Raw genomic sequence first — 12,665 nt, forward strand, 5'->3', positions numbered from 1 at the left:
AACACCAAAAATGTGTTATTAAAACATACGATAACACTTTCCGATATGTTAAGACCGACTATGTTATCGTAGGTCAGGATACTTTACATAACACTTTATCAGTGTTATACAGATGTGTTATTGTATTGTCAATGATAACACAATTTCTGTGTTATTTTAATATATAGATAAGTGTTTAATTATGTTATTTATAGTCGATTATATAACACTTTTTTTGTGTTATACTACACTTTAGTATAACACATTTTTTGTGTTATACTACACCTTAGTATAACACATGTGTTATATTAGCTTAGAGAAACATAATCTTTTTTTACTTACACAAAACTAGGAAAACAAATATGAAAGTGGAAGCCAAATAAGTTAACATAAATAGATTTTTATTAATTACTCAAATGTATTTACAATATTTAGTCTACTAGTCTAGGCTTAAGAAATCATATTACAACATAATTTATGCCAAATTCATATTCCTTTATCACTAAATACAAAACAAGAAATGTATACAAAAATTAGTGAAATACATTCTTCCATTCTAAAGGCCTTAACTACAAATGTTGTCAAGAATTGCTCCAAAGAAATCATCTCAATATACCTGCACATTGTAAAAAAAAAAGTCCTTTTATTATTAAGAACAAAAGTTCTTGCCACTACAACAACAAACTTACAGTCTTTTCTTAAATGATACATTGAAAACTTCAAAAGAAGAAAATGGAAAACTAAGATAAATACTTATCTGTTTTAGTTCAATAAAATAAGAGAGCTATCAAGAAAGAGCTAGGGAATTTTCAGATGAACAATAAAATAAGAGAGAATCAGTAGAGAATTTCTCTATGGTGATGAGTTTGTTGACTCAAAATAGTCAGTTGGGACTGTAGATACTATACTGCTACATATAAACTACCATATTTAATGATATTCTTTTATTCTTATATATAAATATATATAAATAACTATCATAACTGGTTTCTCTGCCAAAACTAGCTAGCTCATGTTTAGAAATCATTTACATAAGAAACTATACATGACCCTGAAATTTTCATAGTATTAAAACAAAAGTGACCTTCCAATTTGAAATTCATGTTATAAATGCTAACCCAAATGATGAAAAACAAAATCATATTTACAAATAAAATGAAGAGAAATAGATCAATGGTGTTGAGAGAAACATGTATTTTGGTAATTTAAGAGATGAACTCTATCTCTAAACAGAGAGATACACCACAAAATGTAAGAAACCTATCATAACTTAAAAAAACTTTCAAAAAGATCACTCATGCAACTAAGAAGTTTATGCTCAGTCTAATATAAATTAAAATACTAAATAAGAGGAACACCTCATGTAGTTAATGACCATTAAACAAATAAGCTCCAAAGCTTTTTCAGAAGTTCAATAATGGTATCATGAATCAATATGCTTTGATTTACAACAAAAATGAATTTAATACCTATAACCGCTCTGTGAATATTGGGCTAACAATTCAGAGAAAGCAGGATGACTTTTAAGTTGCAAATGGAATTAAAAAAAACAGAGATATTATGCTACCTAAAATTTATGAAAAACTGAAAGAAAGTGAACAAGTTCCAGTTAAGATTTTAGTTAAAATGAGCCCTCAAAGAGCTCAATACTTCCCAATTAATTTAGGACAACATGCCTGAACTATTTATCTAAACTAACTATACCAACCTTAAAAGGGAAGCAGCAAACCTTTTTAGACATGGTGCTCATCTTCTGAAGTATTGATACAGATAAACTTCCAGTATCACCAGCAGCTAATTTCTCAATCAAATGCACCATGACTAAACTGGCAGAAACCTGCATATATTTACAATATAAATTAACTTAAAATGCCAATAATCAGTAATCACATCAAAGAAGCCATCTAAAACTATATGATCTACAAACATTTTGTTAGGCATCAAATATTGAATAGAGCTATATAGGATTAGTGTGTTGACTTGTAAATTTACTCAAGTTCTATTGGTTGGCTAGTAAGTGTTATTGTTAGTCTATAAATAGTATAAGAGAATACTGGATATATAGAAGAATTTGGTTACTGTTTAAAGTTTAGAATTTCTACTCTGGGAGTTTTTGCTAGGTTTTCTCAAATTAACCTAGACTTTGTGCAAGATTTGGTTCTTTTCAGTACAATTCGTTTATTCTTAGAATAAAGCTTACAGAATCTTTCAAATCACCAACCTAGACAGTGTATTAATTAAAATATATTAAATGAGAAACAATGGGTCAGTTGTTCAAATAAAAAAATTAATGATCAGGAAAGAAAATGCATTAACTTGAACACGCTAAAATAGCAAACGTATGGTGTTGACTTTAAAATGACTAACTAAAATTCACCCCAAACTTCATGAAAGAAAGAGCCATATATAAGTTTATACCCAAAAGTAGAAAAAAAAATGCAATATGGATTAGCGCTAGACTTGAACGCTGAAAATGGAGACAGCTAACCTCATTTTGGCATGTTGAAGTTAATATGTTAGATACTGATACAAGGCAATACTTATAAACTAGAGCAACTGGATCCAAGGCTTTTTTACTTGCCTGAGAAACAAAAACAGGGCAGTACTCATATATTTCAGTTGAGGAAACAAAACTAAGTAGACTAGCAAAAACAGAGGACAAATACAATTTTAAATTAGCAGGGCTTATAGAAAAAGTTTTATTGTTATATTAGCACTGCCTTTAAGACTTCCATTGAATGAGATGTTACTTACACTGCCATTTATCATAACATGAAGTTTCTGCCCTGTGCTAGAAGTTCTAAATTGTCCCAGTTCCAACCCAGTTCATATATTTATTCATACAACAGAAGAATCCTTTAGAAATTATCCTGTCTTAATCAAACTATGACACAATTAGTAAAGCAAAATTCTAGTTATGTTGCTCACAATCAAGAGATGTGATGAAACTTTTAGGTAAAATTACCCATTTAATGATCTCACTACCCAATATTACAACCTTTCCAATAACAGTTTTACACAGATGGATAAGAAAGGAAAAAACATTGCTGCTTTTTATATTTTTATAAAGCAAACCTTTTTTTTTACTTGGCAAGCTTGGAAATATCTTAAGAGTAATTAATTTTGTATGGGAATAAACAAAATGCATACCATTGGCACCAAAAATAAGGCAACATCTGCAACACGAGAAGTTATTACTACATTAGGTTGGTGCTTTTCCAAACATTCAACAATGGGAGCTGCTCCAAGATATGTGCTAATACCCTTCATCAATCATACTAAAAAGGTAAGGTCCAACATCTCAAAAGACCACATAAAGTTGACAATACTATAAATTGCTAATGGGTCACAATCTTAATTTACAGCAAATAGATATTTCATGAGAGGACACAGTTTTGGGCACAAAAGAAGCATAGCACTAAGGAATGCAACAACTACATTACAGGGCTATTTTCTATTCTTATAAGGAAGGAGAGGACCAAAATACTAGTTACAAAGACCCGTTACCAATTAGAAATAATATGAGCTTCCTATTCAAACATAAGTGCTAAAGTCCAAAGATAAGAAAATTAAGAACCTCATTTCTGAAAGCCTGGCCAATTTGAGCAGCAGCAAAAGGAAGCTTGTTCCCATTGTAATAGTACAAGTCTTTGAAGTTAACAAATATGCCCTGTGCAGTTTCTGGCCGCATGAACCTACAGCAGAGGAGATTTAATTACATATCATTACTGACCAAACAGGAGTCTTAATAAAAAAGAATCGCTAAGAATAATTAGTACCAAAATGTAACGTACTCACCCAGGGCTCAAGCCAGATGGGCCTATTGATGTTTGGAACATAAGATTGAATGGATATGGATCAGAAAGTGGATTCTTAGTGTCTGGAGTTGTAATGCCATACTCCTTAAGTTTGGCACCCTGCTCTTCAGCTGAAAGATCATCCAAAACAGCAAGTATGCGCTTCAGTTCTGCAGCCTCCTTGGCAGTTATGGAAAGGTCTTTTTGAAGATTTTCACTGCAGAAGTCCTTGAGCAAGTGATCGACACGATAGCAATTCCCAGTTTTCTCATCTTTAACCATGGGGAAGAAAAAATCAATTTACTCTAGCATATAAAAATAGATTTTGCCACTGTAAGAAAATTTTAGAAAAGTAAATTACAAATAAAAGAATTTTAACAAGAAATCATAACTAAATCTATTTTAATAGTATTGTAAAGTATTAGAAATAAATTGTAGACTAAAATTGTCCAATCTAAGATACAAATTCCAGAGAACACATCAAAAGAAGAAAGATATAATACAATTTTACAAAGAGAAACAAAATACAATATTTACAACAAAGGTTTGAATAAAAAAAAAGCACTGAAAAGAATGAAATCCATTCCCAGAAAAGTATCAATGAGAGTAGACGTTAAACAACAATGTGGTACTCAATCCAACAAGTTCCTCAAGAAAACAACAATGTTGAAGCCACCTTGTAGCAAAACTTGCTAAAAATTCAATCACATCATTCAGAAGGTTAAACCATTACCACTACAACCACTTCCATTGACATTCACCAAAACCACCATAAATGCACTTCCAACAGATAATTTATTCTATCCTTTAGAGAACAACAATAATAATAAGAGTAACGATACGTTGACACAAAATATGCAGCAAATGGCCTTTGGAGGCTTATAATGAATGTTGATAATGGTGGGAGCAGAAAGATAAAACCAAACCAAAGACTCGTGTGTAAAACTATCATCATCAGGCCAAAAAAAAAAGTTCATAATCTAAGAAGCAAAGATGGGCCAAAATAGATATCGACAAAATCAAATCCAATGTAAACAAGAATGCACTGCAAACAGGTTCAAGTTACTTGATACAAAAGCATCAAAGGCATTGTCAAGTAGTGTTCAAAAACATTCATTATAAAACAGATTAATAATAAAGGTAATCTTTAAATAATTCTTCCTCTAATCTATTAACAGGTGATAAAGCAAATAAAGCATTATAAAATAGATAATAACAAACTTAGATATTCAAAAGCCCTCAGATCTCATAAGCTAATATGGTCATTAACAGTGTACATGAGAATTTTCATTATAAGCCTTAAGAGCACTCACAATAGATTCTGTAAAATAGACTTTTTCTGGTGAAAAAGTAGAGAGAGAGAGAGATAGAGCAATATATATGTATGTATGTATGTATGTATGTATGTATAGAGAGAGAGAGAGAGAGAGAGAGAGAGAGAGAGACAAGGCTTATAATGCAAAACCATGAAACTGCTTCTGAAAATTAGATTTTCCATCACAGGGCAAATAAGCATGCAAAGAAAGTGAAAACTAACAAAAAAAAAATGACGATATCTTCATATTATTACATAAGGCAATAAAATATATATTTTGTAGCTGTAAAAAGAGACCATTTTAATATATAAATGCCCTCAGAGATTAATGCTAGAAATTTCATGAACATTGAAAATTCATTAAGAACCAATCACATCTTCAAGGTTTAAACACCACCACTTCAACCATCACCTTTGGCATTCACCACCACCAACAGCAAACACAGGTCATCATCACCACAGCCAACATGAGAAAATAGTAATAAATAAATAAATAAAATAAAATAATGGATCATGGTGAGTACCAAAGATGGTGAGAGCAGAAAAGATGGAGGCTCAAAATGAAATCAATGCACATATCAATACAAAAATAAAAGTTTTCATCATCAGGCACAAAGTAATCTAGAAACAAACTAAAGAACCGTGGAAAAAAACGTATATAATTAATAAAAGTTTTTTTTTTTACAAAAGACCCAATAAAAGAAAGTTATTAAAGGAAAGAGATCGCAGATATGATAACGTTACTCAGTAAAAAAAACAATGAAAATATATATACATATGATGAGGCAAGTTTTAAATTGTAATCATCTAAACAACATTTCAGATCAAAAGTGCCAAAATATCAAATGGCAAAGTTAACAGTAGACCGAAAATATGAAGTCATAATGCAATTAAGAAAAATACATAAAGATCCCTGCCCCAAAATTTATATAAGTATAGCATATTATCTTAAAATTCTAGTCAAATAATGACCATGTATCTACAGATGTACATACAAGGCCTTGAAACAATATGAAAATAGACATTTGCTACTAGATATAAGGAATCCTTATAGCAGAATAAAAAATGAAAATTACTAATAGAAGGTCATTTTGCAAAGTGACATTAAAAAAATGTTATTTTGCCAAACCGCCTTGAATATTATTATATTTTAGTGTGAAACCCCCCAAAAATGGAATACTTACCTCCCAAAAGACATAGTTTGTACTGATCATTTGAGAGACAGCTTCATTAGCCCATGTATCTCGATTAATCTTCAAAATAGAATAAAAGTAAGAAATGAACACCAAAATCTATGTTAAATGAACACCAATTTCAGTCAATTTAGAAAAGTCCATTGAAACACGCTACCTACCATATGTGAGCTTAACTCCTTAGTAGACTGCAAGTTTACCAAGAGCCATTTGTCCTGAGAAGAGGCAGTTCCCTTTGCCTGCAGTAGCACAAACAAAGTTTTACGTGAAGAAACATAACATTAACACTTGACATTCTTATCCTCAAAAACTAACAACAGCACCATTTCCAGCCGGATTTGAATAATATCGTTTATAAGAAAAAGAAAATTACAGTAAAACTAAAAAAACCATTAAAAATAAATAAATGGATAAAGAGTACTAGGAATTCTCTAAATGCATAAAAGTCCCAGTAACTCGTGGCTGATGAAGGCAATACTGTTAAAACAAATTTCAAGTATAAACCCAAAGAGAAGCCCAAAACTAAACTCTAGCATACAAAACTATTATTAAGAGTCAGACCAGTCTTTAAATATTCTCATATACCTTTCAACCATAGAACCTTAAGAGAAATGCAAAGATCTCACTTCCTCAAAACAACTAGCTTAATTTATGCCTCAATCACTCGTATAAAACACAAGTCTCGTAATAAGATAAGGATTGCACGTTGAAAGGATAACCCATGATATACTATCTTCGTTCAACAAACTGTAACTCAAGTTCAGGACTTCAAAGAAAGCTAAATAATACAATACATACTTTCTTTATTGAAAATCTAAGACCTATATTTTCTTCATTTGTTAATAAAACAAGAGGATAATTCATTTGTACAAAAGGTCTCTCCCTTTTATATTTGGATAAAAGATATTTCTAGCATGTATAAAATATCATCATATCAGTACAGTATTATTTTTAACTAAACACTTGTTTGAGATGGAATTAAAAAGGACAAGGACTGGGATACAAATGAAGTTGAGTCTCCACTTTCTTTTAAATACCAAAAATTTCAAAAGGCAAAAAAGCTAATTGCATGTACTAGTGAAAGGCACAAAAATCCTACCTACTCACTTACTACTACACACCATCATGCAAAGCCCTATTAATATTTTTGTATTGACCCTTCTTCATTTTATATATCTTTATGTAATATGCTGCAACCGTTAAAGATTGCAGAGAACAACACTATCGTAACAGATTTAAAGGCTCAGGCACCCAAATAAATTCACATTATGATTAGGACCAACAACAGTTTTCCAAAGATAGTAAAAAAGGCAATCATCAAAATCATCTGTCAAAAAACAGTCAAAGTACCACAACTTTTCTGCAAATTAAGGTTAGTAAGAGTACTGAGACTATTCCAGTACCACTTACTGTATCCTTAGTGTCATTCAACTAGTCAACTGTCAAAAACATTTGAATCCAACTATCCAATTTCTACACATTGCACACTATGAAGCAATAAAACCAACAAAAATAACCAATTACCTTTTCAAATGAACCCTGAAACATTATATGAAAGGGAGGTCGATATAAGGAGGCCAGATTATCCCTAGCACTATCTGCTGTTGATGCAACACCTTGCTCTGATTCCCAAACCCCAGGGCGTTTCATTTCTTCATCAAAATTACGGAAAGCAATTAATGAGTTTGATTCAGAGGATGGATTTCTCATTCTTGATGCCCTAAATCAAAAGGACATATTCCATAAGTAAAAGTGATTTGCAGTTAGAAATTGAAGTTGTGCATAAAATGAGCATTGCCGATAACTAGGAACATCTACAAGTGGTTGAGGTTACTGAAGGCACCAGACAAAGGTACAGAAATAACTAATGTACAATGCATATACAATTAAAAGACTCGCCAAACTCTAAAAATTAGCAGATATAATTTGACATGAAACACTAGTCCAAGTCATTTACAAAAGCTTATGTGCAGTATCTCAGTTATGAAACACAAAATCAAAATAAAAAAACAAATCCCTACTAAAACATGAGATAACATAGAAGGCAGTAAACGAACAAAGGTTAAAGTATATATCTAAACACCACAAATTAGTGACTGAACCAATTTCCATCCGCCCGAGATAAGTAAAAGTGCTACGGTGTTCAGTTAATGGATAAAAAGAAAAAGAATAAAGACACAATTCCTGCCAACAATAGATTCCTTAAAATTTCAACAATGCCTCATGTACAACTAAAATTCATATGCAATTGCATCTCCAGTAGATAGCATTTCCTAAAATCCAAAACGACAATCAAGCAGCTTGTTGATGGTGAGAACTCGTCAACTAAGTTAAGTTGGAAAAATTATCAAATCAAGATCGCTAATCGGAAAGCTGTAAAAACTTGAACAAAAACTCAAGAACAATGATGGATCAATAATGGAGGATTCAGTCTTTCATTCACACTTAAGCCTCTGCTACAGTCAAATTTCCAACCCCCTTTCAGGTGGTCTTAGAGTTCATTTTATAGTAGGCTCTAATGGCCTTAGGTACATAGTGGTCCAGGGGACCAAGTGGTACATACGTACTGTGTCAGGGGAGTGGCTTCAGAGGTCGTGGTTGTACAACCTGTATAGGAACAGGTGTCAGGAGGATGTCTCCACTACTTGTCTGTACCCATGTCTGATGCGTGGTGGCAGGCGTAGTGGCGCAGGAGGTAGTGGTGTCGGCTCTGACCTATGGCCGTAGACGTACGGACCATGATCCTTACCCCAGCAATCCCACTGGCATTGGTATCCGTACTTAGTACTTGGTCGTACAAATATGTCCCATTCGACTCGTACTGGGTCTCCTAAGCATAGGGATCTCGAGGTGTAAGGAATGGGACCCTTGGTGTGAGGTGGAGATCTTGGGTCCTTGGTATGGGGTATCCGAAACCTCCTGAGGTCACTCACGAGTCTGAGCGATAGTCATGTGGCCCTGGAAGATGTCTAAGGATGCGCGGCGAGACGTTCTCCTTGCGACCCCCTTGAGGGCATGGCTCCCTAGGTATTCACAAGGTCGAGTGCGTTGTGGATGTGGCCCTCATGAGGCCAGGGGCGCCGAGACTCGCGAGGCGACTTGGGAGGCGTGGCCTAGGCATCTCGCGAGGCCACTTGTGTGGCATGGCTGAGACCTCTTGCGAGGCCACTTGAGGGGTGTGGCCTAGGCATCTCGGGAGGCCACTTGTGTGGTGTGGCCGAGACCTCTTTCGAGGCCACTTGAGGGGTGTGGCCTAGGCATCTCGCGAGGCCACTTGGGTGGCGTGGCCTAGACATCTCGCGAGGCCACTTGGGTGGCGTGGCCTAGACATCTTGCGAGGCCACTTGAGAGGTGTGGCCTAGGCATCTCGCGAGGCCACTTGGGAGGCGTGGCCTAGGCATCTCGTGAGGCCACTTGGGAGGCGTGGCCTAGGCATCTCGCGAGGCTACTTGAGAGGTGTGGCCTAGGCATCTCGCAAGGCCACTTGGGAGGCGTGGCCTAGGCATCTCGCGAGGCCACTTGAGAGGTGTGGCCTAGGCATCTCACGAGGCCACTTGAGAGGTGTGGCCTAGGCATCTCGCGAGGCCACTTGGGCCACCATCAGCAAGGCCATCACCAGCGAGGCCATCATCAGCGAGGCCATCACCAGCGAGGCCACCACCAGCGAGGCCACCACCAGCAAGGCCACCATCAGCGAGACCATCATCAGCGAGGCCACCATCAGTGAGGCCATCATCAGCGAGGCCATCATCAGCGAGGCCACCACCAGCGAGGCCACCATCAGCGAGGCCACCACCAGCGAGGCCACCATCAGCGAGGCCATCAGACGCAACTAAGGCGTGGCTTCGCTAGGTACGTGGTTGGTGCGGGACAATGGGAGCCCGAGGGCATCGTGGCCCCATCACGTAATTAAGTGCTCATGGGGCCTTAGTGCGTGCCTTTGATCCTTCGAGGGCGTGGAATTTTGAGCCTCAACACTTGCCCCCCAGTCTATTAGAGTACCTTTAGGTGCTCTTGTAGACTATTCACCATGATTTCTATAAATAGATCCTCATGCATGGCCTAATATGTTCACCTTACTCCCTTGGATTATTGGTTTGGAGAGCCCTTCTTTCAAGAGGTAAGGGGTTTAATCCCCCAGCACCTCACTTTTTCCATAGTTTTTTTTTTTTTTTTTTTTTTTTAAGTATGGGCTAATTTCTTGGGATATCTATTTGGAGACTAATACATCCATTTGGTCTAGTTTTGCAGGCCAATACTGTGGCTCTACGGTTTCCCGACTCGTCTAGCAACCTCTCTGCATCTACTGCTGAAAGGGACTGCCTTACAGCCCGGGTCCAGGAGCTCGAGAAAGAGCTTGAGAAAACCCAGTCTGAGCTAAAGAAGGAAGTTGAAGGCGGTTGCCAAGGCCAAGGAGCTGAAGGACCAAGTCGCCATTCTGAAGAGCGAACTCCAAGCGACCAAGGATATCGTGACGGTGTCGCAGGAGAGGGTTACTTATTTAGAGGCTGAAGTCGAGTCTTTCAGGATCGAACTCCAGACTGCAAGGGCCGAAGTCGAGGTTACCAGGAGGTCACCCATCCTAGTAATACTCTCACCCAAGCACGCTTAACTGCAGAGTTCTGATGGGATCCGGTGCATTAGTGCTGGTATGATCGTACCCTTTACAACGTATGGAGGCAGGATCCCAATTTTGATTTTTTCTTCTTTTGGTGAGCATGCCGTCGCTTGAGCGGCCATGTGGAGTGTCTTTTATTCTACTTCATTCGAGGCCCTTTTGAGCCTGTATGATGGGGTTTGGTTGGTTCCCCTCTTTTATTTACCAGGCTGGAGGTCCTTGGGAGCCCATGTGAAAGGGTTCACTGGGACCTCTTTTGGTGCCCCTTGATTACTCTTATAAGGATATTTTGACCCCTTGGGTCCTAGCTATCCTTTTATATATTCTTGCGCGTGCTTATTACTTTTTTGCGAGAAGCGTCCCTCTCGTCATTATGCATAGTACTATTTTTGCAAGGGTCTCTTTTAGGACCCTTTTTGGCTAGACGGCTTGGTGGCCGCTCTAGACTTATTAGTGTTGTCACTATATATTTTTCTTTCGTAAGACCTTTTGGCCTCCTTGATGTTCACAAGGGTAGCTAATCCTTGTAAACCCAAGGGATGCCTTGCAAGGTCCTCTCCCTGTTTTCTGTATTTAAGGACTTTGCCTAAGGCCCCGATATAAGGGATCCTTCTAGGACCTCCCATTAAAGGGTCCTTTTTAGGGCCATGGTCCCTTTTGGGTCCTCCTGATGGAGGGCCCTTTTTAGGATCCTCCTGGTCCATAGGATCCCGATGCAAGGGGTCCTTCTTTGGGTTCTCCTGCTTGTTGCTTGCTCTGTCTTCACGGGCCACTTCCTCCTGATGGAGGGCCCTTTTTAAGATCCCCTATTAGAGGGTCTTTTTTAGGAGCCTCTTTTTTAGGAGGGCGAGGGGTCTTTTTAGGATCCTTCGTTAGAGGGCCCTTTTTAGGATCCCCTTGCTAGCTGCATGTTATTGCCTCCTGTCCTGCCCCCCCAAGTGTTTGGTGAAATTTATTTCGGCTGACACTTTGGCTGATGCCCGCGTAGCGAAGAAAAATAACACATGAAGTTGCAAACAGTTTCATTCATAACACGCGGTTTACAACTGACTTTGTAAATAAAAAAGGGGGCTACATCTAACTAGGAGGTTACCTAGGTAGCCTCTTTGACTCTTACTTGCTTAAGCTAAAACAACGAAGAACAAACTAAACATAGGTTCTTTTGGCCCTGAGAGCTGAAGCCTTGCTGGTAGTACTTCTTGAGAGGCTCCGTAACCCGTGGGTCCAATCTTGTGCGGATCTAACTTGTGTGGGTCGTCCCTTCATACACAGCCATCGTCATTGGTATAGATGGTTTGGTGGCTGCGCGGAGGGACATGTTATAGCATTCCCTCACTTCCTTCTGCTCCCCTTTCACGCATGCTACTCCTCCAGGGGTTGGGAATTTCATAGCTAGGTGATACACAGAAGTTATTGCCTTCAATTCTCTCAGAGAGGGTTTCCCTAACAACGCATTGAAGGCTGAGGTGCACTCCACCACGACAAAGTTATCCATTATGGTGGTTTGCTTGGGTTGCTCCCCCATGGTGAGGGCTAATTCGATTGTCCCTAGGGGTTGCATCGAATCTCCCGTAAACCCGTACAAAGTCGTAGTGCAAGGTTGTAGGTGACGGAGGCTCAACCCCATCTTCTCCAGCGCTGGTCGATACAAAATGTCCACAGAGCTCCCGTTATCCACCATGACCCGACGTACCCTCATGTTAGCAAGCTGGGCGGTTAGCACCAGGGGGTCCTTATGAGGGAAACGCACCCCCTGTGCATCT

The 12,665-nt window shown here is 37.8% G+C and overlaps 1 protein-coding gene and 1 pseudogene across 1 annotated transcript; both read right to left on the reverse strand.

Annotated features, from left to right (window-relative positions):
* Positions 1-363: 363 nt before the first annotated feature.
* Positions 364-4,058, reverse strand: LOC133806002 (glycine--tRNA ligase, mitochondrial 1-like). Its single transcript, XM_062244139.1, has 4 exons — positions 3,778-4,058; positions 3,557-3,674; positions 1,709-1,816; positions 364-595 (listed from the first exon to the last, which is right to left on the reverse strand). Exons 1-4 carry the CDS (start codon positions 4,056-4,058, stop codon positions 587-589), a joined length of 516 nt encoding a protein of 171 aa, XP_062100123.1. The 3' UTR covers positions 364-586.
* Positions 4,059-10,829: 6,771 nt separating this feature from the next.
* On the reverse strand, positions 10,830-10,947 carry LOC133807699 (5S ribosomal RNA; annotated as a pseudogene).
* Positions 10,948-12,665: the final 1,718 nt, after the last annotated feature.

This window comes from Humulus lupulus, chromosome X (assembly GCF_963169125.1).
Source record: "Humulus lupulus chromosome X, drHumLupu1.1, whole genome shotgun sequence".
In the NCBI taxonomy this organism is placed as follows: domain Eukaryota; kingdom Viridiplantae; phylum Streptophyta; class Magnoliopsida; order Rosales; family Cannabaceae; genus Humulus; species Humulus lupulus.